Source organism: Daucus carota, chromosome 2, assembly GCF_001625215.2.
Source record: "Daucus carota subsp. sativus chromosome 2, DH1 v3.0, whole genome shotgun sequence".
NCBI classification, from domain to species: domain Eukaryota; kingdom Viridiplantae; phylum Streptophyta; class Magnoliopsida; order Apiales; family Apiaceae; genus Daucus; species Daucus carota.
In genome coordinates this window covers 48,702,300-48,730,095 of record NC_030382.2, presented here as the reverse complement: position 1 = coordinate 48,730,095, position 27,796 = coordinate 48,702,300, and the positions used below count along the sequence as shown (strand labels likewise).

Sequence of the window (27,796 nt, the reverse complement as noted above, 5' to 3'; positions counted from 1 at the left end):
ATAAGGTCAGCAGGTTAATGAAAGTTTAAGGTATGAAATCAGTCAAACTACCAAGGGACTTAAATTAAAATTAAAGTTAGCTGATCAAGGAAAGCTCTTGTTATGAAATAGGTTTGCTGCCGATCAATAATTAATTAAGTTTATCAAATTGTGATTCTAAAAAAAATGTGACGAGAATCTAGAATTAGACAAAAAAAATAGTCAGAGTTTTGGATACATACATTACTTTAAAAGGTGCAAAATCTATAGATACCGGAGCTGCTACAATTGCTATAGCAGGAGTTGCTATTGAGATAAACGACTACATGAAATATTGAGGGAATCTAATTCAGAGTGTAGTATGTGAGCAATGAGCATGCATAATAACTCCGTATCCAACTCACTAGTACGCTTCTTTAATATCTTTCCCGATAATTTTGATTCTGCTTTCTTCTTTTTTGTTTCTAGCAAAACACTCCCCTCCCATAGCATTAAAAATCCAAGGGCTGTCAATTTTTGTGCGAAATTTACCAAGTCAATGAAAGAAACTAAAGAAGACAACCCGGGGCTGCATCCCGCATATACCAATTTTCACGCACATTATCTGTAACTAAATCATTTGAAGACATTATCTGTAACTAAGAATTATGTTTTGGACAATGTAGAGAAAAGCGCAGCATCGATGCAACAGAGAACATTATTGAAGCTAGGGGTAAACCTCTGCTCGCTCTGATAGCATAGATGGAAAAAAAGTACTTTAACCTGATTCTACATTAGTTTACAATCTATTAACCTAAGCATATTTTCTACTAGTCCCATAATGGGGTCAGGGCCTCCGGAATACTCACCTAGCCTACAGAATTCATTGTGCAGCAATGGATCCCTAGTACTAAGGATACATAAATTACAAAAATGCTATGTGAGATATTTACAAGGGGTTCTGGACTAGCTTTGGATGTGTAGCAGCATAAATGGAAGAATTCACATCAGTTTTAAGGTGAGAAAGAAGATGCTGAACATCTGGACGTAAACTTTCCAACGCTCTTCCAAACAGAGCCAAAACCTCCACTCTAGGTTTGCTATTTTGCTGAACAGGCCCTCCTTGCCCTTCATAGTGGATGACATGATGTCTGATGAAAGCGCATATGTATAAATCATGATATGAGATTGCATATTAAACAAGAGAATTAATATTTCACACAGATAAACCATAAATAGGTTATTTATTCAATGACAGGACACTTGAATCTTACAGGAAGTCGATAAGATCTGTTATATCTGAGGCTTCCACTGAGGTTGATGGCTGTGAGTTCTTCCCAAACACATCCACCAGTACATTTAAAAGCATCGAGAGCAACTGGTACATACAAAACATAACTTGAGATCTAAACTTTGAAAATTTTAAAACTTTGATCTGCATTGTTCGAGACATTTAATGTATCGAATATAAGATGCTGATTATTAATTTAGCAAAAAAAAAAAGGTGCTGATTATTATGTGAATCGTTAAATTTATACTTTTTGAACTATGAGAAGCCCACCAATTGGACACAAAACCTAGCAACACTGGGAGTTCATCAACTGGCCACTAACAGCTTGAGCCAAAATCCATGTCCCAATTTAATACTTCAGGCCAAACCATTACCCAAACCCAGAAAAAAAAAGTAACAAATTCAAATTTATTTGTTGAATTTGACTGCACCTCCAACTTCGGTAAATCAAATATGCACAACAGACCCCCAAAAATCAAAATTACTGTCCCAAATGCACCAACTTTGGTGAATTCCAAACCCACCACAGCCCCTCAAAATATCATACTCTCTCAACATACTTGGTATGACGAGTATGTAACATGAACATAGTTCTAAAATTGTTATTTAGCAAGTAATATGACTTAAAAATATTTTCAGCATTTAGGTCAAAGTTCACAAGCATTCGGGAGTCTTTAAAGAATATAGGATGAGTGCCTTTTAATACCTTATTGAACAGACTGTGAGAATTAGCCACTCTAGGTAGCAGGGGGCCCATGATACGAAATGCTATTCTCAGCACAGCAACCGACGTGACAGGCCTGAGATGTTTAATGATAAGATTGGTTCCCTCTAGCCACTCCTGAGGAAGGTTACTAAAAAAAGAGTGAAGCAAAGACACAATATTGCCTGGAAACCAAAAAGAAGAAAGTTATTATTGGATAATAGTTGGAAAGGAGAAATACTTTACATATTTTGAAGAGGAAAACCATAATTATTACAAGCATTTTACTATTACTTGATTGTGATTATCTGAGGTATTTAAACATTTCTTCAGCTTGCTAGGAAATACAATGTGAAAAGAAATGCAGGTGTCAAAGATTTGATTTGAAAAGGCATATTTTAAACATTTAGAAATTAGTGAATATTCAAAATGAGTCTTTAAAGGAGCATTCGTCTTCAGTATAAAGAAAATATTAATCTAATTCTATAATATAAAAAGATAAACAATAACTGGTAGACTGTAGTTTTACCACTATATCACCAGTGTCAAACATACCAATGGCTGTAGAGGTATTGTCTTGAGCAGCCCAGGTTGGATCTAGCAAAGCATAGCCAACAGCTGAATCTAGCTCTCCCAGGGTCCTTTTGCCATCAGTAAGCCACCAACTATCTTTTATCACACGTGTTGCCTCAATATAAAGTTGTGCATGAAATTCTTGAGGAAGCTGAGCCAACAGAAGACCACAAGCTTGAATTAGCAAGCAAGATAACTGCTGGCACGTATAACCACTCCGAGACACAATGTTGGAGGAGTTCATCCCTGAAACAGAAGGTGTTGATCTACTAGCGCTCATGGAATCAGTGCTCCCCCCTGAGGGTGATGTTGGCAGAACAGAAAATACTCCACTAGAAGCTCCATGAAGGCAGTGACTGGATTGGATTAGGGTTGGTTGTATGTGAACAACAATTTGAACAAGCGATGTCACAATCTGTGACGCAGATACAGGAAGTGATAGTATCTCTATGACTGCTGTTTCAAGAATTAGTTGGGTATACGTCCCAGGATCTGGAATATGATAGAATGCCTTCTGACCTTCAACTGCATTTGTTGGTCCAGGCTGAGATGTTGTCGGGATCTTGTTATGAGGAACACGAACATCTCCTGGTCCGTATTTTAAGCTATGAAGAGGAGGAATGACATTATTGACGATGCCCAATAGAAGGGTGGCAAAGTACTCCAATGGAGGAGACGCTGCAGCATTTGAGGCATTGATATGTTGAGGGAATGACTCGGAAAAAGGGATCTGAAAAAGAAAAGCCAATTAACACAAAAAGGACAATACCATGACATAGTAAAAAGCACACTTAAACAAGGAAACTGGAAGCGAAAGAAAACCATAATTACCTTTTTAATATCTAGCACATTCAGTATACGAAGAATGAGTTTTCCTGGGAGATGACCATAGAAATATGCAAGGATGTCACGAACAAATGTAAAATTTAAGGGGTGGTAATGAAGAAATGTGGAATACAATTGAAGAACTCTATCAGCTGCATCTATGGCATCATTTTCAATGAGTCTATAGATAACTAAGGGAATGACAGGAAGCAATCGTGCAGCAATGTCATCGAAGAAAGGAGGAAACCTGTATAGCATACGAGAACAGAATGTATGAGTGTCATATATTCATATGAGTAGCAAGACCGTTTATAATATATATAGAGGAGAGACATGTTGCATATATAATGGTTCTATATACACTTTGTATCATTAAACTTACCTATCTAAATCTATGTAAACATGTAAGAAAATTGTAAACAATTGGAGGGTTACACCAATATCCAGCGCTCACATTTGCTAAATTCCTTTTCATCTTTGTTTCCATTTTAAAAGGCCAAGTGGTAACTATTCTCTCAAACTTTTTAAATGTTACTTTCTCTATTAATATATCTTCTACTTGCTAAGAGTGCGATATACTTTTAACGTCAAAAAGAAACAATGTAACAGGATTCCTGTTCGATTATATTTTATTACCTTGATTTACACGGTCAACTCCTTCCTAGGGAGGTCTCAGCAAACGAGTATATAAAAAAAAAATTAAATAAATGAGCATTTTTCATTTAATTCTAGCAGATTATTGCTATCAAGTTTCATATTAAACCTTAATTGAGTATTAACATCGTATATACATACCATGCCAGTTTCAACTTTACCTTTCTTTCCATGACAAATGGTTTCCAAGAGCCTTCTGCAACTCAACACGCTTAAAAGGTCCAGAGAAAAGCCAATGTTCAGGTGGGCCGCGATTATTAAGGTAAAACTTTACTTTCTGTTGAAGCTCCTGTCTCTCAAGTAGACTGATCTGCTCAGATGACAATTAACCCAAAGCCCATAAAAATGAATACTATTTACTAGAAGATGATGATCCATTATGCACCCTCAAGTAAGTCATTTTTGTACACATTAAACCCTCAATATCTTATTTTATTTTGTTTGAAATGAACTTAAGTTGCATGTTTTGGAAATCTTGACAATCAATCATCAAACTCGACGAACATTGCCAGTGATCGGCTTTCCCTGACTGGATTTATAATGTTTATGCAAAATGACATTACAGATTGACCCTGCATAATTCTGGTCAACTGCAGAGTCAATCTGTCCAAAACATGCCGTCCGGCATCCACATATTCATTTTTATGTATAAATTATAATGCAAGTAACAAGCATTTACATAGGATGAGAATGAAGACATAGAAGAGGGCCTGAAGAATCCTAATTGTTTGAACTAATTCTAATCATCCTACTGACCACTATAGTAAAAACCACTCAAAACTATTCAAACCTACTGTCAATTATTCTGGAACACTTCTCTCCAAAAATTTGACGATGCACTTCTCAGTTCTCACCAACTTTAACCATTAAAGCACATTTCTCCAAATTAGAAACCAAATGTGTATTATTGAACTTTCTTCGGTCTTAAATCTGCAATACTTTTAGCTCATCCCCCAAATTCGTGCACTTAAAACATCAAGTTTTCCATTGTGTCAATCCTTTTTTCATATAACAAAACATAAAACATAAAAAATATTATAAATCAAAGAACAAACATGTCATAAAAAAATAGGGTATAAAAAATACAGGACATTGTATTTGTTGTATTTTGTATTTTTTTGTTCTTCAATTTTTTATTTTTTATCAGTACGTGTCTACAGCATAGTTACAAGGAAACGGGTACGCTACCACGTACCGCGATCCAAATCGTTCGTACCCGAAACGCAAACGGAAACGTTCGGGGTCGCGACTTAGATCGCCGGAAGTGATGACCCGCAAGAACACACTTCATTCTTGTTCTGAACAATAGATCCATGTTTATGTCATATGATAAGTAGTTTATTTTATCAATAAATGTGTACTTTTATTTGTTATTCAACATCTTTTTCTTTAAAATAAATTATAAATTATCAACTAAAATTGTATATTATAATGGAATTTATATATATGATTATAGAATTCTTTTTAAAAGGACCAGTTGTACCCATACGTTCTATCGTACCCATACGTTCCATCGTACCGGATTCACTAAAACTAATGTTCCGCGTACCCGATTTCGTTCCCCGTTTCGAATCGAACCAAGTCTTATGTAACTATGGTCTACAGAACTTGTGGTACGTGTTTACAGAACTTAATTAGGTTTGAAGACAAGCACGTGTCTTCCTATTTTCACGCCGGGTCTTTTTTAACTCTTAAAACAGTTACCAAATTAATATTGAGTGGGGCTGGGTACACAGGGAGATGCCCATGTAATGCTCGGTATCATAACCCTAATTATGTTGGAAGTTGGCACAGCTGATGTCAATTCAAGAAGGTATGGGAAAACATATTCAAGAAGGCAGAAGAAGGTTCCAGGAAATAAGTAAAAATGTTCCAGAAAATACTAAGTTCATGATTAATTAATGAAGAAGTCCTAAAGCCTAAGTCTATTAGTCAAACAAGTCAAAAAGTCTCTTAGAAGTCTGAAGGTCCTTCGAATTGAATACATTAAATGTTATTCAGCTAGAAAGTTCCAAAGGGAGCTATAAATTCTTGTACTCAGTTTGTTTGAGGCAGATTGGAATGAATTGAGTTTTATTACTCTTCTTGGGTGTGAGACCTGAGTTCTATTACTTTCTTGGGTGTGAGACCTAAGTAATCTAGGTGTGAGGCCTAGTTTGTTCTCCCTTTCTGTCATAAAATCAGTTCATTTCTACTCTATTTTCTAGTATTAAGTTTCTAAGCTGTTCTGTATAAAGTTCTAAGCGCTGAGTGTAAAGATCCTGCATCAACAGCCCAGTTATAGTTAACTATTAACCAGGATTTGTTAAGGCGGGGAAAATGGTAGAGATAATCATAATTAAACATATACTCTTTTTATGTTAAAGCCCAATACCCATATATCATGAAGCAGAATCCAACGTAAACTAGTCACATCAAAGGGCTATGCTACAATACAGCTTGTGCTATAAACATTTGCATTCGATTGATGTATAAAACATTAACTATCCTTTCCACCTTAGTTGTACATCCTTAAATGTGAGTCCTAAAATGACTTCAAGACAAACCTGCATACAATTTTTTTGATGGTCTTTCAAATATAAGACATCACAATAATAGTCATTAATAGCTTTATTGATTGAATGTTCAGTTGTATCATAATCAAGTCCAAGGGTTTCTATCCCTAGAGTTGTAGTGTCGTAAATACCCCCTTTCCTTGGTAACCATAGGCCACAGGGCACCTCGAGAGTTGGGAGACATGTATATGAGTATTAAAATTTCTGCATTTGACCATTGCCAAGGTAAATTCTAAGGGTCTATCATAACAAAGTAGCCAACATTAAACCAGGGTACTACATGATTTATATTATTATATTGGACAAACTGATTACTTAAAACATCAGGTCTAACATATAGGGTAGATTTTAATTAATGGCCTGGTCAGGAACATGGATTTCATTTGAAATTTTGGATCTGATCAAATGACATGTTTGGATAAATAAAAGAACTAGGATGTCGATTTCATTTGATATATGAGACACTTAAATACTAGTATAAACTTGAGAATTTAGAATGAAAACTCAAATATGTCATTTGAAATCCATACTTTGAAATGAATTACATGTTCCCAAACACAATCTTAAGAACTATCAAATGTAATGTGATGCAGCAGGATATCCCCATAAATTGTACGAAAAAGTAAAATCAGGTTATTGAACCATCATATGGTCATCACCCAGAGGTACTGAAAAGAGTTTTCCGATCGTGCAAGGAAGGCGCAATTTTGGCACAAACGAATTTGAGATAATTCAGAGTGAATATATTATATATCTGACATAAGTGACAGTTAATGCACCATACCACAATACGCAAAGCATGGGGATCATCATCGCGGTCAGTTAGTGCCAGAAGCAATATATCTAGAGGCAGCAGCTCATGTGTCCATATAAAAAATGCCAAGTTTGCACATGCTTTTACCATAAGTTCCTACACAACATAAGAACCAGTTCAAATATTTAAGTGGAGGAGTTCGTTAAGAGAACGTTACAAAGAAGTTTGAGAATCCAGGTATAGAAGCAAGCAGATCAGAACCTGTAAAGAATGCCCACGCTGCAGCTCTAGTTGAAGGTGATGCAAAAGGACATCCACCATTGTGTATATATTTGCAGTAACTTCTTCCGGGGAAAATTCTCTCAAGACACGTGCCTGCATGTCATAAATCAAATTAAATGAAAGAGCAAAAAACATACAGGTAATATAGTGGAACAAAGCAATTAGAAATTTACAAGGTTGGCACTGTTGATATTCTCAGGGTGGCCGTGCATCAATATCCATGCTCCAGCACAAAGATAATGTCGGTGTTGGGGGAAACTATGACTAATATAAGTCATCACGTAAGTAGGATCAGCAGCTGGTGAAAGAAGCTGTGTGCATTGATTAATCACAGTTGTTTCAGCCTGTCGAACGAAAGTCACTATATGTTACAAAGTAGTTGTCCTGAATGACACACTTACTAAATCAGAACAATAGATAGAGAAATGATCAAGTGCATTCTCACTTCAGTTGGTTTAAAATCAAAATATCTAAGACAACTGATTACCAATATAAAGTACAATCCCAAATGATAAAACTAGTTGTGCAGAGTAGTCTAAATGATGCACTTCTAAACTTGAGCAATATAGAGAAATAATCAAGTATTTTCACTTCTGTTAGTTTAAAGTTAAAACAACTGATTAGCAATATTAGTACAATCCTCCGTGATTAACACTAGTTATACCAACAGACATTCTTCATAAATCTGGGTAAAACGTTGAAAAATAATCACTTCAATTGTAGTTCATATTGTTAACCAGTTGTTTCATTAGATATTTCAATTTTATAATTAACTGAGGTGACAATGCACTTGAATCATATGTGCATGACCCAATAGATTGTTACTCAAGACTTGTTTTTAACCAAAATCAGATATGTTGCACAAGAAAGATCATACTTAAACAATAGATAGAGAAATGATCAAGTGCATTCTCACTTCAGTTGGTTTAAAATCAAAATATCTAAGACAACTGATTACCAATATAAAGTACAATCCCAAATGATAAAACTAGTTGTGCAGAGTAGTCTAAATGATGCACTTCTAAACTTGAGCAATATAGAGAAATAATCAAGTATTTTCACTTCTGTTAGTTTAAAGTTAAAACAACTGATTAGCAATATTAGTACAATCCTCCGTGATTAACACTAGTTATACCAACAGACATTCTTCATAAATCTGGGTAAAACGTTGAAAAATAATCACTTCAATTGTAGTTCATATTGTTAACCAGTTGTTTCATAAGATATTTCAATTTTATAATTAACTGAGGTGACAATGCACTTGAATCATATGTGCATGACCCAATAGATTGTTACTCAAGACTTGTTTTTAACCAAAATCAGATATGTTGCACAAGAAAGATCATACTTAAAAAATGTAAAATCTAATCTTCGAGTCGAAATTTAACATGCATAGACTGAATGAATAACACTAGATAAAGATTTAAGTGTCAACACTCAACACACTGATAACATTTCTCGATCTCAAAAGCTGATAAAATTAGCATAAAACAAAATAGAGAAACAAGGCAGTATATAAGCAAACATAACCATGAAGTACAACTAGTGCCAGCAGCCAAAACAGATTGTACACAAAAGTTAAAAACATATAATCCTAAAGACAATCAAACTTTTGCAGGATGATAAAATTTATAATGTAACCTGCTGCCAGGCTTGTATCGCAATGCTCCGTTTATCCATGCGCCCAATCAATGTATCACGCAAAAGTGAGGGGAAATGACGAAGAGTCTTTTCAGACCATGTATGCGAACTATTCGTTAATATCTGTTCCAACATTGGTTGAAGATAGAGGAGGTGGTCAGCGTCAGCAACTCCACGTGTTTTGATGATGATGGCAAGGGACATGATGGTTATTCGGTTCAATGTTTCAGTAAATTCAGTAGGACCCTGAAATTTTTTTTAGTAAATGAGAAGTCCTAAGCAGCATGGGAAAACAAATTAGACATTAGGCAATTATTTGCACCTTCCCTTCCTTCTTCACGACATAGAAGTCCTTCAGTGACAGAAGAAGATTTATGCACAAATTTTCTGCTAATCTAAAAGTGCGATGTTCTCCACGTTTCCCTTTCAGATTAGCAATTATTTTTGTAACATCATACATCAAGGGTTTGCTCTTTCCTAGATACCTAAAAAGGTGAACCAAAAAGATAAGCTAGTTTAGGTCACAGATTCCCATAAAATATCATGCATCACATCATTTAAAAATCTCTAAAAAAACACATATAAAAACAGAAGAGTTCTAGAAAAAACCTTCGAGCTTATATCACTTAATTGCATATTAATTAACTCATATTTAAATAAAGAGTTGATGACAATATAATTAAACTATTACCTGTAAAGCGAAAGAAATCGGTAATTTAAAAGTTCAAGAACTAAAAGAGATGCCCCCGGCCTAGTTAACGTAGCTGGATTCCTTTGTGTTAAATGCTGCAGAAACACACAACATTGCAATTAACGTACGTATTCACAAGAGAAGCACAGGTGTCAAAGAAATAAGAAATATATAAGGTCCCAAACATTATTTCCGGGTAAACTATTTACAAGCAGTTTAAGCTAGCAAGTGTACACTATTGTAGATGGAGGAAATCCAACAGAAAAGATAATCAGGTACCAGGAATTAAAGAAGAATAACACTCAATTTATAACAAAGTACTCAAGCTGCAATGCTTGCAAACAGTGATCTACGAAAAGAAAATGGTTTTAACAACACCTGCCATGTGCCAGCAGCCAAGGTCAAATCAGTGAGACTCTTCAGCAGGGGAAAAAAGTCCAAACAAATAGGAGCAGGATGGGAGGACAATATAACCAACAAGCAAGCAAGCATTTTATTTCCCAGATACTTGTAATAAAACTTATAAGGAAGAAAAAAAGATACCTATAACAAGGACGTGAGCAACATTAATTAAGTTGACTTGAAAGTACATTCGTTGTAAGGATTTTAGCAGAATGATTTGAAATCGGCAGTGTAGAGGCTATTAGTAGCCATTAAAAAACAGCTTAAATGACAAAGTATTTCTTTCAACCAAACATTGTCACAATAATGCCAAAAGTGACAAATAAAGGTTAAACCTAGGACATATATCTTTTGCCTGATTCATAGGAGGCAGGGTGTTTCATGTACAAAAAAATTAGAGGTTGACTTGGTCCAGGACCTCAATGCTACAATCCAAGCAGTTATAGATGTTCTCAGAACACTAGACAAAATAACATAAATGCATAGACACTCATATTAGACCATTAATCTTATTAATACAGATAGAAGGAAAAGAAAAACTTACGCTTAAATGAAGACGGAATAATGAATGAGGCGCAATGAGAAGCAATCTTGCGTATGTTTCAACCAAGGCAATACTAGCCACAGCCTGCATGTGTAGAAATTAACATTTTCAAGTATAACTAACAGTTAATATCAGACTTGAAAGTGATAGCCTTTAACACTCAAAGTGGGAAAGAAACATTATACATTGACCGGGCACTATAGGGAATTAAGGGTATAAATTTCTAAACAGTGTGTATAACTTTGATGTTTCCTGACATGACGCACACTAAACTTTTGGAAAACATACTGCAGTCAATAACGGCCTGACACAGATAGTAGCAGTTGGAGGTTGTTCTTCAAAAGATTAGCTAGCAAATTAGTTGGAATAAAGAGACAAAAGATGCCTTCAAAAACTGTTCCCTGTAAGTGATTCATTTCAAATTTGTGGGTAAGGAAGGGATATTCATTGATCATCATAAGAACATATGTTTTGTGTTCTTTGCATTAGTAACGTAGAATGGAATTTATGAAACAATGAGTTAACTGTTGGAAATATGAGAACAAAGAATAAAAAGATAGAAGAGGCGGTGAAATTATTGCAGAAAATCTACTAAGCCTCTAATCTTTTCGAGCACAAAAATAGAAGAAAATATTGGTTGCAACCATATATCACCTATTTTAGTCTCACATTCCAAAAATAATCATGATTGTTATTAATATGTGGGGATGATGTGGCATGTATAAAAATTAAAACCTAACTCAATCGATTAACTTCCTTCACTTACCTAAATAATTAATTACTGATTATTGTTATTAACATGCGGGGATGATGTGGCATGTATAAAAAATAAAACCTAACCTAACTTAATCGATTAACTTCCTTCACTTTCCTAAATAATTAATTACCTAAATAATTACTACCAATTAACTGAACAATAATCCTTGTTGTCATACTTATCTGAAATCCCCAGTAGTTAAGAAGAACTAAATGATTTACTTAAAAAAAAGGATGAACTGATTTGAATATGAGTAGTAATAAAAATCGTGAAATATAAGAATGTATATTATTTGTCTTCTATTTATAATATTATTATATCTTTACTTATAATATATATAAAACGTATATCCAATCGGGTCAGAACGGATCGGTATCCACCGGATCTGATTGTTTTGCCATCCCTAAGTGAAGGTCAAGCTGCTACAAACAAAACTAGTAAACACTAAGCAGTTGCCTGTACCACACCAAACAATGAACAAAGGAGACACGCCTCAAGTCGGCCTTATATTCCTGGATTGATGGCTCAGAGGTGACTTGAAAAAACTCCAATCAGCACAGACCTTCCCACCAGACAATATTCTAACAGAAACTTAACATAACAAATTAACTATGGAATACGATTAAAAGGTAAAACCAGTTCCAATGCACGTCTTCAGTTCAGGTAACATGACCGAACATGCCTAATTGCCTACTCATGTGACAAAACCACTTCTCCTAATATTAAAAACTAATCACTTAATCACTTGTAACCCTCCGCGACTTCTTTGTATATTCTCAAGTCTAAATGGTTCTATGCATGTTCACTTAGGGACTTGTGTGAATTTTATGGCATACAGGAGTAAAAGCCATAAGATAAGTGACTGAACCACGAGAACGATTTGTAGGACAAGGGTAGAAAAAGGGTAAATAAAAGGATAAAACTTATCTCCGCAAACTTACATCCGCAAAGAATAGGCAAAACACACAATATATTCTCAGATATAACTCATATCAGATATAACTTTGACACATAAAGATGATTACAGTTGTATATAAGATATTCTAATACTTGGAGGACAAGTGAGATCCTAAGAAATTGCAAATTATTCCTAATTAATAACTAATACCTAATACTTATCTACTACAATATTTAACAAAGGGAACAAATATCTATATCTAATATTCTTATACAAACAAATTGATTACGACTAAGTTATCTTTACTTGTTCTGTTGTCCACAGAAGATAAGTGATAAGTATTGATCAAATCAAAGTCTTTAGCTCATGCTCCGCATCATAAAAATACTGAGTATTGACCCATAAGTTTATCAAAATTCATGTCTGCAAAAAATGATTGGAATAATGGCATCGTTGAGTAGATTTTAGTTGTAGCCGACTGAGACTCAAGACTTTGCAGGAGAATCCAGTAGAAGGTAAAAACTAGAAGAAACGCAGCAAGTACCTGTCCATTAAACATAACTTCTTCCAGCTGAGTAGCCAATTTCATACACATATTCATTGAAAGCCCTGATAAGAGGGATACTGGCACTGGGTTCACTTCCCGTATTACCGTAATTCTGTCATTAGCCTGTAGATTGGATGCTGGTAGCGACTCTGTTCCCCCTGATGTTAACCAACTGAGCACTGTATCACATGCAGGTTGCGCCATGGTGTATGAGACAACCCAAAACATGCCAGTTGACCTATCATCCATATTCATGTATTCCATCATGAATTCCCCTGATATTTTGACAAGGTCACGTATTAGCCATCTATTTAGAAGGAAAACAAAATCACAAAGGAATTACATAAAAAAGGGGATATAGGATAATAGGAATATCTACTATGTGATGTGCACGTGGAAACTAAGGTATGAATTATAACTAGCATTGGCAATATAACTTCATTGTTTTATTGATAAATGACATATAGCTCAGCTACAGATGCACAGGGGACAGCAGGAAAGGGATGGTTGGAGATGTTTTCTTTCTGTTGTGGATGGGGCACTTGAATCAGGTCCAAAGTTGAACCAACTCAGATTAGGCTATAAAGAGGAAAAGAAATTCCAGCCAAGATGTATGGACCATCAAATCCAATAATACAGACCTTTGTTGGTTTGCTTCCACCATTCATCTATTTGCTTTCCTTTTTGTAATTGTTCATTATTTAAAATTTCCCTGGTTGCAGTATTCAGTGACCAGACACGTAGATTCTGACAACTGCTAATATAATCAAGAAGGATGCTTTGTGGACTATTAGGGTCGGAGCTTCTCTCTTCTTTATGAAAAGATAGCATCTTTCGGGTTGTCTCTACCTGCAAAAAAAAAAAAAAAAAAAAACTTTTATGTCAAACTAAGAATCATATGGCAAAGTATTACGACTAGGAATCTAGGACGAAGAGTCGATGAACGTAGCTATAAATAATCTGAAAATTTAAGAAAAAACAATTTTCTTAAAAGTAATAACGTGGATATAATGATTTCTATTTTAGAAACACCTGAATAAGCAATAGTAAAAAAACATTAATTTATTACAAAAGGCTTAACGAAGAAAGAGATGATCTCTTAAATAAGAAGGAAATATAGGTGTAAAACTTTAATTGAAACAATAAGATAGATAATTTAATATATTAAACCTAACCTTTCTATGATCCGTATTCAACGCATTCAAAACAAGATCAACCCGAATAATTTGCGCAAGCAACCAAGTGACATGATTTGTTTTTAAAATAACTTGATCACCGTCAGCAAGGCGCACAACTAACTTGTCCACAAAATCAACAAAATCAAGGCACCCACTTTTCATGAGAAAATGGAATAAATCAGCAAAAATAAGCCACTCTTGCCAGCAATTTACATCTGCAATGAATCAACATGTCAAATCAGCATGGAAGATAAAATAAATTCCACTGCACTCATGTAGAAAAAACCGCATATCCTAGGTTCAGATGCTGCAATTTCATAATATTCAAGACAAACCAAGACCTAAACACATGTACGTAGACCTTGGCCTAATTTGGCTTTGAGGATCAATGTCCCATAAATTTACGGAACCAAGTTGATATATTTTGATCATATTCAAGCCTTATTCGACTGTGAAAAGATTGTGAGAATGTGAGAGAACAAAAGACTGCGAAAGAATATAACTGGTACTACCCTAATTAGAAAACCTAACCAGACATACTAGACTTTATCTGGAAAAAATACCATAAATACATCAGACTTTTACATGCCAACAGACATCCGTCATCAAGTTTTATATGTCTGCATATTTATATGTACATATGTGCTATGTACGTATGCTGCAAGTAAATGAGAAGCAGACAGAGACAAGGCAAACTCGAGTTTGATGAATGGATCATGAAGGATTTAAAAGTTTTTATATCAATATTATAAAAACTACCAATATTATATGCCTACCATACAAAGACCAACAAATATCCTTGTAACAGTGGCATTTGTTTAAGTATTAACAGCTTTATATATTCATCACATTAACTTACTAAATGATGCAGCTAAAAGATTGTTTAAAAATCAAGTAAGAACGTCATTGTAGAAATTAGATTTTGAGTAGTAACTTAATAGAAAATAGCACAAAGATGTATACAGTCATTAATACTATTAATATATCATGTTGCACTGGAATAAGTGTAATTAACGTGCACATTGCCTGAGCCTGAATTTGTCAACTTCAAAAGCTCAACAATTCTGTCAATTGCTGCCTCACAAATCATTTCAGTAGTAAAAACAGCTCCACCAGTAGGAGTTTGAGACTGTTGCCGATAGCAAGGAGCAACAACAAGCACGCGTTTCCACCAATCAGGTGATGGAGTATTACGAATAGCATGCCTAATACAACGCATAGCTCTCTCCCAGTCCATACTCCCTTTTTCAATAGAAGTAGCAAGATCCTAGCCAAAAAAGAATAGTTTAGTACATCTTTATGGCATTATCGTTTCATATTGAATTTCAGGCATGACCTTTGTACTGGAAGTAATGTACATGACAAACAATAGCATACACCTACATCTCTTTAGATCTAACTTGGTGTCACCACTCAGAAGGCCACCATAGTTGTCTAGAACAATGGTGCTCTGGTTCCAACATATAGACAAAATATAATAAAGCAACAAGGAAGAAAATACACAGAACCAATCCTCAGAACATAAAACAGCCCTTATGATAAGCAGTGCGAGTGAATGTATTAGCTTGTTTTAATTTTTCTTCTACTGGTCATTTGTAGAAATGAATATGCTAACCACGCCTTCACAGCTCCACTGAGGTCTAAATCCTGAACTTCCTATTACATTATAGGTGAGGGGCAATCCCTAGGCTATATCAAGAAATAAAAGCATCTTAATCTTCCCATCTGGAATATTAAAGCAGTATTTTCTGATTATAGAGTTATTAATACTAATGCCACTTAAATTATAAGGAAATTGCATTTTTCATCCACTTGTCTCGTGTGATCATTTTTCTGTTGCTCAGGAAGCAATCATAAGGATGTCGGACTCAGATAGAGTTATAGAGCCAAGTCGCAATGATCACAATCTTATACGTAAAGAAAGTAAGAACTTTATCTGCTTACCTTAAAGCCTAATCTTATAATTATTAAGTAAGAACCTCATCATACAGCTTAAAGTGAGATAACATATAACCAGTAATTCTATTTTAGTTCCATTACAGATGCAATAAGATACACAGTTCCACTAGCTACTGATCCTATTGCTTGAAATTTGCAATTCAGCCCATCAATCTTTATATCTAAGTTTTTTCTTTTAAAAGATGTTCCTTTTGCCAGTGCAAAGTATAAACTACAAGAGCTAAACATCACTTGTGGCTCGTAGATGTTTCTTTCTAATAATGTGAAATTTAATATCAATATAACTAATTTGGCTGCTTAGTTAATAATTCAAAGATTTATATCAGTAGTAACAAAAGCAAAGAGAGAGTTATATAACAGTTGTTAGAGTAATAACTACAAAACAGTATCACCTCTCCATGTAATGGCTCTCCAAGCACACTGGGATATGTGATTGGTGAAAATCGCACGCTTGTCACTTGATCAACTGCTATGTTTGTAATGGCCTGAGGGATATATCGGTTAGTTCCAAAGCTAGGGCAGTGAAGGTGTTGGTCTAGCATTTGCATGTGCATAGCCATCATATCTCGCCTCCTATGTACCTCTAATATGAGTGTGAACAATGCCTCGTCATCAGGTATATTTTCTATGAACTGTAAGCAATTGCGCAATAGTTCGTAAAATGGCACACGACACTTATCATCCTCAACCAGTAGCCATATCACATCCAAGCAACTATGAAGACATTCAATTAAAGACTTGTCAGGTTTACAGGATCTTATACTATCAGAATCATCACTTCCCTGCTGTCTTTGGTCCCAGTTTACCAGCCAATTCAGCATATGATAAAAAATTTCAGCATGAGTAACTGGTTTCAAGTTCGTCTTAAGCCCGATCAATATTATCTTGCAGCATAGTTGACGCAAACTACTTATGGCATTATCTCGTGCTGACATACTGACTCTGGTCATAGACTGTTGTCCATTGGATGTGTGATCAGATGAGTTCATAGGTATTGAAGGGCCACGAGAAGATAGTTCGTTGGCTGATTGAGCAGGAGATCCAATACCGTGAACTGAATGCAATGGAGATGCAGGATTTGTAGACTGATAGTTAGACACATTCGAAATCAAGCCAGAAGATGGTAATACCCCAGGATGTGAAGTTGAACCAGAGAGAGGAGACATCATTTGACTTCCCTGACTTACTGATAACTCAGCAGCAGTAACTGAGGATAGAAGTGAAGAAAGAAAAGTATCTAGGTTGATGTAACCTATACTACACAAACTACGCAAAGCAAAGAGAAGAAATTCAGCACGGGGTGCATGACCACTGCACTGAATAACAAGCGAAATGAGTACAGATTCTGTCACTGCACGCAACTGCTCCTGGTCCTGAAATTTTAGATAATTGCAACTATTAATGTTCTGTGTACCACGAGGTATAGTGAAGGACCAGAAGAAACATAATCAAGTAATAAGTCAATCATTCCCCAATGTGATGTAGGTATTAATCATGTAACTCACAGAAAATTGGCTTTGGAGCTGCTCAAAATCTATAAGAAATTGTTCGTTGCGAGGAGGAAGCTCTCTGTTCGCGGAAACACGTTTCTGTGATTTATTCCTGCAAATAGATATTCTTAATGTCATTATATGTCAAAATTTTAACAGAAGTAGCAGTGGAACAGGGTGGCGAATACAGCACAATATAGTGAATATTTCAATACCTGTTATTAGCTCTTATTCTATTTTGTGATAACAGTGTCAGCAGAATTGACCATTCACTCTGTTGTTTCACTACATATTTACTGTGAGTAGACTTGACACTATAAATAGGGAAAAGTTATATGGAGACCACTATTTTGTTGGAGACCTCGGAGACCATATATTTACCGTAAGCAGAACATGTTTTGTATAATTAATATATTTTGCAATGTTCTGTTTGCAAGCAAAACACATCTAGTCTCCAAGCTCTCCAATAAAAAAGTGGTCTCCATATAACTCAACCCTATAAAATATTATAATCACGAATGTAAAACCTAAATATATGATGTATTAAGTATATATGATGATAATTGATCTATCAATGAATTGTATTTTGTGAAAAATTTAAACTTACAAAAGATATTAAGAGATTATGAAATGGCTGCTTAGAAACGTAATGTGCTAAAAATATAATCCATATGCCGGTTTGAACTGAATACGAATCATGGATCATTTGAACTGAATACGAATCATGGATCATATTCCAGTAGGATCATTTTATATAATATGAACCTGATAAAACTTCCAGTTCTATCAAAAAAACTTCGGCGGAACTCAAACAATTCTAAGATCAGATAACTTAAAATTTATCAAAATCTCCCAGTTCTTACCTGATTATGATATTTATCATAATCTACAATCTTTACTAAAGATTCCTTTTAGTGCATTTCGTAACGGTTAGGTTTTCAGTTTTAAATTAGTTTAGTTGATAAACCCTATATGGATATAAAATGACTAAAGCTCACTAATCATACAACGAGACAAAATCACGAACACAATCAATAAATATCACATAAACCCTAACTAGGAAACAGAACTCAAACAAGCAAGAACAGAAAAGCAACTTACGGGGGCTCCCTGGCATCATCGGCCTTTTGGCGATTATTTCTCTGCATTAATCAAAAACATGTATATAATTCGTAATAAAAAAATTGAAATAATACAATTGAGTGAAAATCAAGTGAAGTAGACGTACTCCTAAGTAGAGATTGAAGAGATCAATGATAACGGGTCGGGCCGGGTGGAACTGGTAAGCCCGTGAAGCTCTTTGATGGTTGGTATCCATGTCCGGTGGGTTGGACTGTGAATTGTTCGCACTCGGAGCTCTCAGCATTTTTTCAGTTTCCTTATGTCTACTGTGCGTATAAATCGGGTGTCCAGCTGTACTGTATTATGTGTAAATAAATACGGGCTTGTATTTAATACATATGGATATGGTTGACAGCTGATATGAATGAGTTTAGAGTATTTATTACATCTATATGGTGTATTGAATTGAGATTTTAAAGATTTTTTTTTCATTCATGAGAATACTCAATTGAGATTATTTAAAATCCATTAAAATCTTGAGATATTTAATTGGAATTTTAAATTATATTATAAAATCTGGTGATATTCAATTGGGATTGTTTAAAATCCATCAAAATCTGATGGTATTCGATTGGTATTTTTTTAAATCCATTCAAATTTGATACTCCCTCCGCCCCCTCAATTCTTTACATTGGAGGGGGATATTTAATAATATTTAATAATAGAGTTGAGATAATGGAGAAGGTAGTGGGTGTGATAATAGTTTTTATTGTTAAATACGAGATAGTGGTGGGAAGATAGTGGGTGTAATAATGGGAAAAACTTACTGTTTATAGTAACGTAAAGAAATTAGAAGGACATCCCAAAATACCAACTGTAAAGAAATGAGAGGGACAGATGGAGTAGTATTATGGATTTTTCTGGATTTCATAAAATAATGGATTTTGTGACATTTTTCAGTGTATTATAAGTTTTTTAAAATTCCAAAAAAAACCATGCGATTTTGAAATATTGTACTTAAATCCTATCAACTCTACGACTTTTTATCAAGAATCCGCACAAAATCAAAATCACATACAATTCATTAAAATTCTGATCGAATACACCCCACTAGTTTTTTTTATATAAATCTGATTTTTCTATGGTGTGCAGTGTGCTCTTGGGCATATGCTCATCAATTCTATTTTTTGATATATTTTGATTGACTTATAATATTTCTTAATAATGATGAACCCTCTTCATATACAACAACCACAGTACCACACCAATCAAATGGAGCTAAAATGCATAGAATTTAGCTTTTATCATGTGCCTACGGGCACACACTGGACAAACCGATATAAATTATCATAACAATACATTAATTTATGTATAAATAAATACGGGCTTGTATTTAATGCATCCGGGACACTTGATATGAATGAGTTTAGAGTATTTATTACATATAGTTTTTTTATATATAAATTATCACAACAATACATTAATTATCAATAAAGACATTCAAATGTTCACATTTATCAAGTATATTTGATATTTTATTCACTCATGTATTGTATATGATTATCGTTATTATATTTCCTAATAATATAAAAATAATGAAAAACATATAAATTTATTATTAATTATCAATTTATTCTATATTTTTTGACATTTTTCTGAAATAAAATAATATTTTATTATAAATATAAAATTTTGAAAGATAAAGCATCGGTAAGCATATACTCCCTCCGTCCCTCGGAGTTATATACGTTTGGTATGGACACGGAGATTAAGAAAAGTGTATAAAGTAAGATAAAGTAATGAGAAAGAGAAAGAAAAGTGGGTAAAGTGGCGGGACCCGTCAATATTTAATGGATAGATTTGGAAAAGTGGATGAAAGTAGTGGGTGGTTGAGACTTTTATATTATAAAAAGTTACTATTTTGGGAAAGTTTTGAAATGTATAGAATTAAGTGGGACATCCAAAAAAAGAAAGTGTATAGAATTCAAAGGGACGGAGGGAGTAGTTGTTACTCCCTCCGTCCCTCCCATTTCTTTACACTTTCCTTTTTGGGATGTCCCATCCAATTCTTTACATTTCAAAACTTACCCAAAATAGTCAATGGATCCCACCACTTCTTCACTTTTCTTTCCTTTTCACACTACTTTTACTCCACTATCTTCTTTTTATACATTAAAAATCAATGGGTCCCACCACTCCACCCACTTTTCTTTCTCTTTTCCACTATTTTATACATATTTTTCTTAACCTCCGTGCCCAACCCAAACGATAAGAATTGGGAGGGACGGAGGGAGTATTTAATAAACGGCCCGGCAACATGTGCCCTAAGTTTAATTCACATCGATTATTGTCGTCAGCTCATATATAATAATAGCACTTATTATTTGTAAGTTATTCAAACTCAATTAATCCTTCTCTTTTCACCACCTTTCAACACTTTAAAAGATTTTTGTGTGGCACCAAATTTCATGTATTTGATTATTTTTATTGACCTCCTCCGTATATAAAAATTTTACCAATCAAAATAAATTAATACATCAAGTTGAGCATGTCGCTTGCACACACGACTTATGCTAGGATTTATAATTGTAGTGGAAGAAATGATACACAAATAGTCGGTTGTCATTCTTAAACAAATCATACTACAAAAAAGGGCAAAGGAAGTGGAGAGATACAAGTCCAGCTTTCACATAAGTTCTTTCTAATGGACAAAGGAATATGTCAATTTGTCAATGGCCCATAGGCTCCACAGCAGTTCTGAAGAGAAGCACATAAACCTTATCAATCGAAAAATATATAAACCCTCCTACGGAATGTGTGACATATGAGCCGAAACTAGTGCCAACAATGCAGTGCCAGGCCGGGCCATACATTGTATCGAATTCCTGAGATGTGACAAAAATTCAACATCAAAGACAGTATTGCACTTGGAACAATGAGTCACTGAAGATTAAATTTCTCCAAAAACATAACTGAAGTAGATGACAAACTGGTTTTAACATATGTAGAACCTCCTAGCATTTTATCGTTGATGCCAAACTGAATTCAGTCGCATTATAACACAAACATTTTCACAAAACAAAAACCAGACAAGGATTTCTCGACAGGAGGTGGTGTAAACACATCACAGCCTAATTTATGAGATAATTTTGACCATAACCCGGAACAAAACAAGGAGGCTGAATACATACGTTAACACCAGAGAACCAGAGGAGCATATAATAGGCTATATTTTCAGGTGGACACGAACCAACCAGTGCCACGGGGTACCAGTTACAACAACATAACAAGAACAACTGATTAATATTGATGGCCAAGTTTACAGCATAGTAAGAATAGCCTTAAGTGGTAACAGGGTTCAGAAATAATGAAATATAACTTTGTGTTGTTAAATACCGATACCTTAAGATCAAAATGGACCAAACAATAGACAAAGTTCTTAGTCAGCTCAATATAGACTTCAAAGCAAAAATAATTTGCAGCAGCAACAGCAGTCTCAATTCTCTAGTCATGTTTAATAGTATCAAATTGGATCCTTCAAAAGTGCATCTTTAAAGTGATTACAAGATCTTAACCCAAAACACTGAAACTACAACAAAAGACAATGGGAATAACGAGTCTTGAAGCAATTTACCTTAATCATTAAGGTTGTGTTCACTTGGTTGGAATGGAATGGAGTGAGAATGGAATGAATTTTGTACTCTAACATGAGGTTGATTAGAAAAAATGTGTATAGTTTTCATTCCTTCAATCATTCCATTCCTACTATCTAAACTAGATTTCTAACCCACATGTTCCGGAAGGAATGCTCATTCCATTTCAACATCATGTTTCCTTGTGATCTTTATCACAAGCAATTTAAATCCTTTCGTATTTAGTCATTATTATCTTATACTTTCTTCTTTCTTAATAAAACTTCTATATAATTTTTCATTCCATTCTCCCCTCATTCCATTCAATCCAAGTGAACACAGCCTAAAAGTGCAAGATAAGGTAAACATTGAACAAAGGAATATGTCAGTTCTGACATTGTACACCACTTCGAAACTTTAATTTAAAACTACATGTGCAAAAGAATAGTAATATGATAAGTATGTGTTATCAAAACATTGGCAACAGATTAGACGCCACCAGGAAATCTCGCAGAAGGAAAACACTGGAGATGTGGGAATGAAGAATTTCAATATTAAAACACAAAATGAAGAAACCTACATCCCGAAATATTCACCATAAAGTAACGTAAATGAACAAAGCAATAGGTTCCAATGTTCTCACAAACAAGATAGAAATTAAAGAAAACTCATCAGAAGTTACCTTCTTGAGGGCAAGAGCTAAGCTCTTGTTGTCGAGCTTTCCGGACATGGAGTCAAGGTTGCACCTAGCACAAGCGAAAGCTCTGTCTTGCAACGAAATGGGCATATCGGAGGCCCTAACTCGAACATTGAGCCGATCATGTTTTTCTTCTTGCTCAGTGGCTTTTTTTTTCTTTATTAGACTATTCAAGAAATTGCTTCTTCTATCTAGTTCCTTCTCTGCTGATCCCCCCTCCACCTCCATATCATTCCTCAACTAAATCTCTCCCTCTCTCTCCCCCCTCTCTCTAAAACTCTCAAAATACAGACTCAGTCAGCGGGCTGTTTTCACATATTTGAATCAGAAATTTAAAAGAGAAGGAAAAAGCACCACTTTTTGCAATTATCAAATGTTGGCAACTTTACTCTGCTTGTGTGCATTGGAGAATGCATAGGGGACAAAGTTACTATTTAAGTCTCCCTATACGGAGGCCGCACATTTTTGGGTGCATGATGCTTCTGTTTTTATATTACTGGAGTTTTGTCAAGGAGTATCATTCAAAAGTGAAAATTGAAAAACTTGCCAGGAATACATATGTATTAAAAACTTAAATATACAAGGTTCTTGACCACTCCCCAAAAGCACAAATGCATAATGTAGTAAAAACAGCACAAATAGATATATACTAGCAAATTTAGACCCGGCCAAACGGGCGGGCCGTGCCGGTTCGGGCCGGTTCAAACGGGTTTCGAACCGTCACCGGTGGAACCGTAACCGGCACGTCAAGATTGGCGGTCCGGTCCGGTCCGGGCCGGGCTGGTGTAGAAGGTAACCGGAACCGTGTTATACGGGTTTGGTGGGTTTGACGGGTTATGCAGTTCACGCGGTTCGGGCGGTTCGCGGTTCGAACGGTTCAGCGAGGCGGTCTCTGACAGGCGGCAGTGGTACAACAGAAAGCAGTGGACACTGGACATTTAGTTTAAAATTAAAAAAGAAAATATATAATATCGAGTGTATTAAAATATAAACTTTTTTATTTCGTTTTAAAATATAAAATTTTATGTTTTTCTAATATAATATGTATACTGCGGAAAGTATAGATATTATATTTTCTTAGCATATCCAAATATATTATGTAATCAAATTTTCCCCTTTTTTAATCAATTTAATTAAATGAAATTTAAATTAAATGAAATTTAAATTAAAAATGGATGATAAAACTGGTAAAGAAAAAGATAGATAAAACTTGGAAAGAAACCGTGAACCGCGGTTCCACGGTTCGGTCACGGTTCAGTCAAACCTTTAAAACTGTAAATCAATTTCACAGTTAAAGACATGTACGTGTGCCAAACAAAATAATCACAAAAATATAAAATTTGATGTTTTTCTTTTTTTCAACTTTTTTATTTCGTTTTAAAATATAAAATAAAATATATAATATGGTGTGTATATAAAAATAACTTACTTAATTTTATTTCATTTTAATTTTTGAATTTCTGTAATTTTCTTTACAAAATAATTTAGCTAATTTTGTTTCGGTTAAGTAAATTATTTATTAGTTTACAATTTATTGATAATTAATTACATAATAACAAAATAAAATAATTTTATCCCGGCACTCAGCATATTAAAGTTATAAAATTTTCATCAAAATAATTAAAAATATACAATTATAAATTAATAAAATAATTAAATTACACGGTTTACGGTTCGGTCCGGGCGGTTACAGATTCGACGGTTTTACGGTTTAAACGAGACGGTTTAAACGAATTCTAACGGTTTCGGGCCGGTTACGGTTCGGTTTTATATTTGATAATTCGTATTCGGCCCGTGTTGAGTAACGATTCGGTCGGTTTTGAACCGGACCGTATTTAGACGGTTCCGGGGCGGTTAAAAACACGGTTCGGGCCGTGCCGGTTCAATCGGTTCGGCCCGTTTGGCCGGCTCTACTAGCAATTACATACATGTTGCAACAGCGGGGTAAACAGAAGCCACATTCCAATTAAGGGTTGTTTTTCTTTCTTTATATGGTTTAGTACAGTCTTAGAAAAATACAAATGTTTCGGACAGCATCATATAGCTAGCTAGCGGCTCATTCCTCCCACTGGACCAACCGGTTCCATCTCCGTTTCACGAGTATGTTTCTCCGCATTTCCATGCCATCCTATTTTAGATATTGAAAGTATTTAGTTAGATTTGCTTAATAATTGATTCCGTGACATTTTTGAATGGCTCAACGAGTTCAAGTCTAAATTGATGGGAGATACAGAAGCATTTATATATATAAAAACAATTGTCCGATTAACCATTTATAAAAAGATACTCCCTCCGTCCCCCTCAATTGTTTACATTGGAGGGGGACACGGAGACCAAGATAATGTATGAAAAATGAGTAAAGTTAGATGAAAAGTGGGTAAAGTGGTGGGACCTATCAATATTTAATAATAGATTTGAGATAGTGGAGGAAAGTAGTGAGTGTAATAGTAGTTTTTATTGTTATATATGAGATAGTAGGGGAAGATAGTGGGAGTAATGATGAGAAAAACTTATTGGACATCCCAAAATAGTAACTGTAAAGAAATGAGAGGGACAGAGGGAGTAAATGGTAAAGGAAGTGAGTGTGCTTACCTATGGACAGTTCAAAGCCTTGGTTCTTGAGCTCACGATATTCTTGACACAAAGCACAGGGCTCGCAGCAACAATGCACCAAGCAGTCGGCACAAGGCGTCTCATGCAAGAAGAATTGCTGCCTCAGCTTTGTTCGATAAAAGCAGGAGAGGCAGCAAGCACACCCCGTCACACAAGCTATCAGGGCATACAGAGCTCCACTCGTTCCACAAGCTGCATAGATTATAAACCATCTTATTTACTTTTGTTCTGTATCAGGCTTTCTAATTTCAGTGAATACCAACACTTTGAATTGCATTGTACAACTTGGTATTACAAGTTTAGCAAATTAGCAGTCTTATGTATGTATCATGTATGTCTGCTTAACACAAAGATTTTTCATGTAAAAACCAACTTAATTATTTGGTAATTTTATAAAATAACTGACAACTTGAATCCGATTTATGAGTAAATATTTTCATTACTTGTTTTTAAGTTTGCAATTCTACTTGAACTAACCAATATGGGAATGATCACACATAGCTACAGTATTTATATTTAAAAGTACATTTGGAAAGTGAAAGTGAAGATTAGAAAGAATCCACTAATACCATATTCAAATAAAAGTAATTCATTATTAATTACTTTACAGCTAGCTAGTCAGGCAGAAGAATACTAAAATTGAACTTGTAACTTACATGAAGACCCTTTATCTACAATCTCTGCAATTTGCCCGAAAGTAATACACGGACACCAAAATGTAATGCAACCTGCAACATCAACCCAAATCCAATCACGAAGTTTCTTGTCTCGATAACAAGAGGTTAAAAAAAAAAAAAAAACTTACAGTTAGAGGGATCGGAGAAGCAGTCACAGAGACCAGTAGACCAAGGACCTCTAGTCTTGGGCAGAATTTGAAGCGGTACTCGTGGAGGAGCAGGACGAGTGTTACCGGAGTAAGTGCTATATTCGCCGCTGCTAGAGTTGACAGGAACTCCCGTGGCAATCGCTTGACTCTCTTGTGGTGCTGAGGGAGGTATGGTTGGTGGTGGGGTGCCAGAGTACTTCTCATACTCACTAGCATGTGCAGAGTACATCTTTAATTGCTGCGTATCCAAACCAGATTGATGCACTAATGTTGTAGCAAATCTATGGATCACAAGTCTTGGTCTTCAAGGACTGGTTGTAATTAAGTTGAACAAACTTATAGTATAACTGATTTGTTGACATTTACTTGGAATATTCCACCCATATGCATTACCACGCTGTTTCTTTGAAATGGTCAAACATGGCGAAAATTGAACAAAACCACAAATTAAAGGCTCTTTATTTTAACAATTTCGTAGCTCAGAAATTTCCTAGTACTGTATGGCAATCAGCGAATAAGGTGAGTACTAGAATGCAAAGTACAACAATTTATAACTGGATTAAGGACAAAAGATTTACACAGATCTGTACATACAAGTTAATCAGACGTGGTACTCCCTCCGATCCCTCTGATTTCTATACACTTTCCTCTTCGGGATGTCTCATTCAATTCTATACACTTCAAAACTTTCCCAAAATAATAAATTTTTATAATATAAAAATGCCAACCACCCCCACTACTTTTATCTACTTTTTCAAATTTATCAATTAAATATGTATGGGTCCCACCAGTTTATCTACTTTTCTTTCTCTTTCTCGTTACTTTACGGTTTACATTACCTTATACATTTTTCTTAGTCGCCGTGTACATTCCAAACATATACATCCGGAGAGAGTAATTGTTATCAACATGACTGAGACAGCCAATTCTTTTTGCGTTTTAGTAGTTTATATATTCAGTCAGTTTTGTCGATAGTCGAACATATTGTAACTTAACATTATTTTGTTTATTGAATTGGAACAAAAAGACAAAAGTTTCGATATTTATTCTGAAGTCCTCGTACCTCCTCAATTTACAAGTGTTTTTTTCCTTTCGTCTTTAGGTCTTAATGTCTTATTAAATAATTTACAAGTGTTTTTTCCTTTTGGATATTTTTATATATACAAAGGAGGCTGGGCTGAATTTAATTGTATATATTAAACTGAAGTGTGAACTTTGTAGTTTAAGAAATATTTTTTCATCGAGTTCGGAACACCTGTAATTT

At 34.8% G+C, this 27,796-nt stretch overlaps 3 protein-coding genes across 3 annotated transcripts; all 3 read right to left on the bottom strand.

Annotated features, from left to right (window-relative positions):
- Positions 1-676: 676 nt before the first annotated feature.
- Positions 677-19,127, bottom strand: LOC108209007 (mediator of RNA polymerase II transcription subunit 23). The gene is made up of 21 exons (XM_017379684.2): positions 18,931-19,127; positions 18,804-18,844; positions 17,718-17,814; positions 16,605-17,585; positions 15,280-15,520; positions 14,251-14,468; positions 13,717-13,924; positions 13,073-13,350; positions 10,874-10,957; positions 9,928-10,022; positions 9,559-9,721; positions 9,237-9,482; positions 7,769-7,939; positions 7,575-7,688; positions 7,344-7,469; positions 4,166-4,314; positions 3,357-3,597; positions 2,508-3,255; positions 1,956-2,137; positions 1,233-1,336; positions 677-1,109 (listed from the first exon to the last, which is right to left on the bottom strand). Exons 1-21 carry the CDS (start codon positions 19,066-19,068, stop codon positions 908-910), a joined length of 4,827 nt encoding a protein of 1,608 aa, XP_017235173.2. The 5' UTR covers positions 19,069-19,127; the 3' UTR covers positions 677-907.
- A 2,238-nt stretch (positions 19,128-21,365) lies between these two features.
- On the bottom strand, positions 21,366-24,123 carry LOC108208105 (uncharacterized). The gene is made up of 2 exons (XM_017378590.2): positions 23,079-24,123; positions 21,366-21,649 (listed from the first exon to the last, which is right to left on the bottom strand). Exons 1-2 carry the CDS (start codon positions 23,319-23,321, stop codon positions 21,494-21,496), a joined length of 399 nt encoding a protein of 132 aa, XP_017234079.1. The 5' UTR covers positions 23,322-24,123; the 3' UTR covers positions 21,366-21,493.
- A 915-nt stretch (positions 24,124-25,038) lies between these two features.
- On the bottom strand, positions 25,039-26,881 carry LOC108206773 (protein PLANT CADMIUM RESISTANCE 2). Its single transcript, XM_017377175.2, has 4 exons — positions 26,512-26,881; positions 26,363-26,434; positions 25,686-25,898; positions 25,039-25,221 (listed from the first exon to the last, which is right to left on the bottom strand). The coding sequence occupies exons 1-4, from the start codon at positions 26,759-26,761 to the stop codon at positions 25,142-25,144; spliced, it is 615 nt and encodes a 204-aa protein (XP_017232664.1). The 5' UTR covers positions 26,762-26,881; the 3' UTR covers positions 25,039-25,141.
- Between the last annotated feature and the right edge of the window lie 915 nt (positions 26,882-27,796).